Source organism: Gavialis gangeticus, unplaced genomic scaffold, assembly GCF_001723915.1.
Source record: "Gavialis gangeticus isolate Ggan-Ray unplaced genomic scaffold, GavGan_comp1, whole genome shotgun sequence".
NCBI classification, from domain to species: domain Eukaryota; kingdom Metazoa; phylum Chordata; order Crocodylia; family Gavialidae; genus Gavialis; species Gavialis gangeticus.
This window is the reverse complement of record NW_017729019.1, coordinates 13917449-13921459: the sequence shown is the minus strand read 5'-3', so window position 1 is coordinate 13921459 and position 4011 is coordinate 13917449. Positions and strand designations below refer to the sequence as shown.

The following is a 4011-nucleotide window of genomic DNA, read 5'->3' as shown; positions in this document are numbered from 1 at the left end:
CGCAGTGTCCAGATCTGAGCAGTTCCAGTCATTATTTGTTGTTTGAGCTCTGTCCCCTAGACCAGAGCTGTTCAACTTCCCTGTGGCCAGGGGCTGTCCCTACCTGGATACAAACACGCTCCCCTGCAGCAGGGACAGTATGAGATGGCTGCAAGGGCTTGTGGGCTGTAGGCTGGCCCCTCGCAGGCTGCATGCAGTTTGCAGGCCATCAGTTGGAGAGCCCTGTTGACCAGATTAATTTGCCTGGAACCCATGCCAAGCTCCCTTCAGTGGTGCCTGGCCGAGGTGCTGGGTATTTGAAGTGGCTTCTGGTCTCCGTGTTCTGCCGATCTTCTTTGCTTCAAGCCCACTTCTTTCTTTAAGGTGGAGCTACCCCCTGAGCTCTTCAACCGCCTGGTCCTGAATCTGTGCCGGATGGCCCAGGAGTTTGCCACATCAATGAATTATGCCAAGTTGCTGATGACTGTGCTGACCGTGTATGCAAGCAACGTGAGTCCATGGGGGCTGTGGCTTGAGCTGGCCAGGGCTAAGAGGAAACTGTCTCAGACTGGCTCTGCTTAGAGTGTCTGTTGCTTTGTCTTAGTGACTGGGATGCCAATTTAAACACCTTTCAGGTGGATATTGGGGTTTTTTTGTCTTCACTCCCTGGCTTAATCTGTTTTATTGTGGGGAACTTGGATGAATGCTAACCCACGCGGGCTTGCAGTGAGTCGCTTCTATCCTGATTTTGAGGTGCTGAGCACCCACGACTCAGCTGCCTGACAGAAATGAGACCCAGAGTATTTCCAGTCCTCTTCTGAGCAATGATCTTGTTGCTAGAAGGGAAACCAACTGTTAGGCACCATAGATGTTTCCTTTAATCCAAGGCCAGTGGAGCCTAATTACCTGTTTCTCTGTCTTCCTCTGCAGGTTACTCCAACCCATCGGAGCCATTTGGCTAGTGTTCTGGATCTCAATAGAACAGCCCTAAAGAAATCTCTGCAGGTAGCACTGGAACAAGTGGCTCCCAGATGAAAAAAGCAAGTCAGATTCCCGTATTTCCTGAGGATGGAACAGCCTCCTGGGTCTCTGATCTGGGTCTGCACCAGTAGAAGGGACAGCAGGCCACGAAAGGGAATATGCAAGAAGACGGTTCTGCCCTCCTGTGTTTCTTGACCAGGGCTTGTGGAAATGGCTGGAGATTACCCTGAGAAGCTACCATGGATGCAGACGGGAGCTGCACTGAAGGACTGGCTTTAACTATTACTCGGCCGACATGCAGGTTCCTTGTCCATTAAGAGTTTTTTAGCTTTTTCATCCTCTTCAAAATGAAGGTGGAGACTTGGAGAACAGGCCTCGAGAAGTAATATTGGATTTGTGTGTGCAGAATGCCCATCAGGCAGAAGTATTTACGTCTACTGAACAGCTCTGCTAACAGGCAGCCTTGGCTACCTTGCATGTGCCCTTAAAGAAGTCTGTGTGTGAAGATCCCAAAGCTAATGGATAATTAATTCTAGAGGAACCTACAAGGTAACGTTTCCTGTGAATGCTCAGTTTGTCCCAGGTACCAGTGCATTCCACTTAGCTTGTGCTCTTGCATAAAAACTCTTGTTGCCTGGTAGCCATACTCCATTTGGATCATCAGAAGATGAGGCCTTACGTGGCTGAGCACTGAGCTGGATGAATGAGCTCTCTTGGGCAAGGTGAAAGAAGTCTGAATGGAATAACTTTCTCTCCCCTGCAATTTGAATTGGACCAGATGAAGCCAGACTACGAATAAGGGGCACCATAAATCTCATGCAAGCTTTGTCTGAAATGTTCAACCCAGTTTTGTAAATCAGTGGTTTTGATCAAGAGACCCCAAGCTTCTCTGAACTGCAGATAACTGGGTTATTCCATAACTACAAGTTAGAGCATGATTGGTTTACATCTTTTGCTTCTCCTTTTTTAATGAAATGTTTCTAAGGGGGATATGAACACTTAGTTTGAAGATATCGAAGGAGAGTTTCATGCTCTGCTGTTTCAGTGAAAGACCCAGTTTGTGAGCTGAAGGCGCTCACCCGGGGTTTTGTTTATTTCCAAATTGCTATAAAAGTCTCACTAAAGGCTTTGTCTGTACTGCATCCATCTAAAACCTGAAGGAGAATACGCTTTTGTTCTTTCTCCTTGGATGCATTGTCTTGGTAACCACAATACAATAAACAAATAACCCATATATATCCTCGATGGCTTTCCTGTGTAACTTTGTCCGTCCCTTGACTTTTTTTCATTCTTCCTGGCATGGGAGGCAGGGTTGAGTTAACAACTGGATTTGCTTTGAAATGCAACCAGTTCTAAAACCTCATTGGCTGTCTGTTGTACGCTCTCAAGCTCCCCAGAAGCCGTCAGTGTTTGACAGACATGAACCCAGGTAACTGTCACAAACCACCTGGTAACACTTGTCAGGAGGTTGCAGCTCACTTTTTAAAACTGCCGTTTACCCTCCTTCCCACTGCTGTTTGCTTTCATCTCCATAGGTAGGTGGCATCTATAAAGAAAAGGGTCCGTGTAGCTGTAGAGAAATAGGGACCTCCAGAGCTCATCTAGTCTAACCTCCTGCCTGAGGCAGGATCATCCCTATCCAAACCATCCTATACAATCCATGATCCAGTGGCGATGCGTAGGCAGTGCACGTGCAACTCCTGAGATTTAACCCCTGTCTGTTAACAGGCCCTGGCCTAAATGTAATAACTTTTGACTTTTGGCCTAAATGAAAGGGTTTCTGCCCAAGTTGTTGGAAAAACCTGTCATTATGAAGGGTTTGTTGTCATACTGGGAGGAATTATTACGGGGATCCTGCTGGGCTCTGTCATTACTCTGCATTTTCATGAACATCTAGGATGATGGTCGGTGGGGGGATGCATGCTTATATGACGCTTGTAGATGATACCAAGCTGTGGGAGAGGGGAAGGAGTGCTGCTGGTGCTTTGGAGAAGTGCCTGACACCATGACGATTACAATGAGGAGATAAGTATAAAGTTCTCTATTTCTCTCTCTGGTTTCAAAGGCCTATAACCGCCTTAACTCAAGCTTTCCATCTCCTCCCATCTTGCGCAGTCTCCTTCCACCTAAATATAAAGTTCTACATTTAGGAAGGAAAAGTCAGATGTCCCAGTGCAAAATGGGGACGAACTGGCTATGCTGAAATGCCGTGGCTTTGTCGGTTACGTTGGGCTGCCAACTCTGTTTGAATCCGTTCCGGGAGGCTTTGTCCTGTGATGTAGGGACATTGATGACTGATCTACCGTACTGTACTCAGTCTATTACTATGACGTTAAAAACCCCCTGGACTACTGCATAAATTGGAATCAATGCTTAATATTTATTTGGACGAATGCCCTGTCGTTGATCTCCCCGGTGACTTGCGGCAGATGTCGATCTTATTCCTGGAGCCTCCACAGCAATCCTGGAGGGCTGGTACCCGTACGGGGTTGGGCGATCGTAGACTCGAGAGGCGTCAGCACCAGAGCTGTGGCAAAGAAGAGATGAATAAGCCTTGCAAGGGCAGCAGCGGGAGAGGGTTGTTGGTAGCAGAGCAGGGTAGCACCCCGTGAGCTGAGACCCACCACGCTGCAGAGGGGCAAGAAAGAGCGGAGATTTTGCAGGGGTGGAGGTGGCTCAGGCTGGAGAAGGGGCTGCGGGTGCACAGAGGTGCCTGCCCTGCGCAGCCCAGCCCAGCTGGGTGCAGTTCCCACTGCTGCCTCTAGGGGCTCCACGCACACGTCACCACTCCAAGCCCCGCCCCCGCAGCCACACTCTGCCCTTCCCAAAATGGCGCCCGCCCCACCACCTCTCGCGAGACACGGCGCAGGCTTTTGACGTGTTTTCCGCGCGACGAGGCCCTTTCCCTTCCGGCCCCTCGCACAGGCAGCACGATGAGGTGGGGCCGGAGTCGGGTGGTCATCCGCCGCCATCTGCGCCTGGGGCTGCACTTGCGCTGGGCCCGGCTCTCGCTCCGGGCACAGCGGGTGGTGCTGGCGGCGCGGGCGCGGG

General features: G+C 50.0%; 2 protein-coding genes across 4 annotated transcripts in view; both read left to right on the top strand.

Annotated features, from left to right (window-relative positions):
* The window catches only part of FANCE (Fanconi anemia complementation group E), an 18314-nt gene extending 16111 nt beyond the window's left edge, over positions 1–2203 (top strand). For both annotated transcript variants that reach the window (XM_019514139.1, XM_019514138.1), the window contains exons 10-11: positions 364–489; positions 910–2203. In XM_019514139.1, coding sequence (XP_019369684.1) covers positions 364–489; positions 910–1014 — 231 coding nt within the window. In that variant the 3' untranslated portion in view covers positions 1015–2203. The remainder of the gene's footprint in view (positions 1–363; positions 490–909) is intronic.
* A 1609-nt stretch (positions 2204–3812) lies between these two features.
* Positions 3813–4011, top strand: part of RPL10A (ribosomal protein L10a) — a 9935-nt gene continuing 9736 nt past the window's right edge. The window contains exon 1 of one of the 2 annotated variants that reach the window (XM_019514135.1): positions 3813–3898. In XM_019514135.1, the coding sequence (XP_019369680.1) occupies positions 3894–3898 (5 nt within the window). In that variant the 5' untranslated portion in view covers positions 3813–3893. The remainder of the gene's footprint in view (positions 3899–4011) is intronic. The other variant, XM_019514136.1, reaches the window with a different exon arrangement.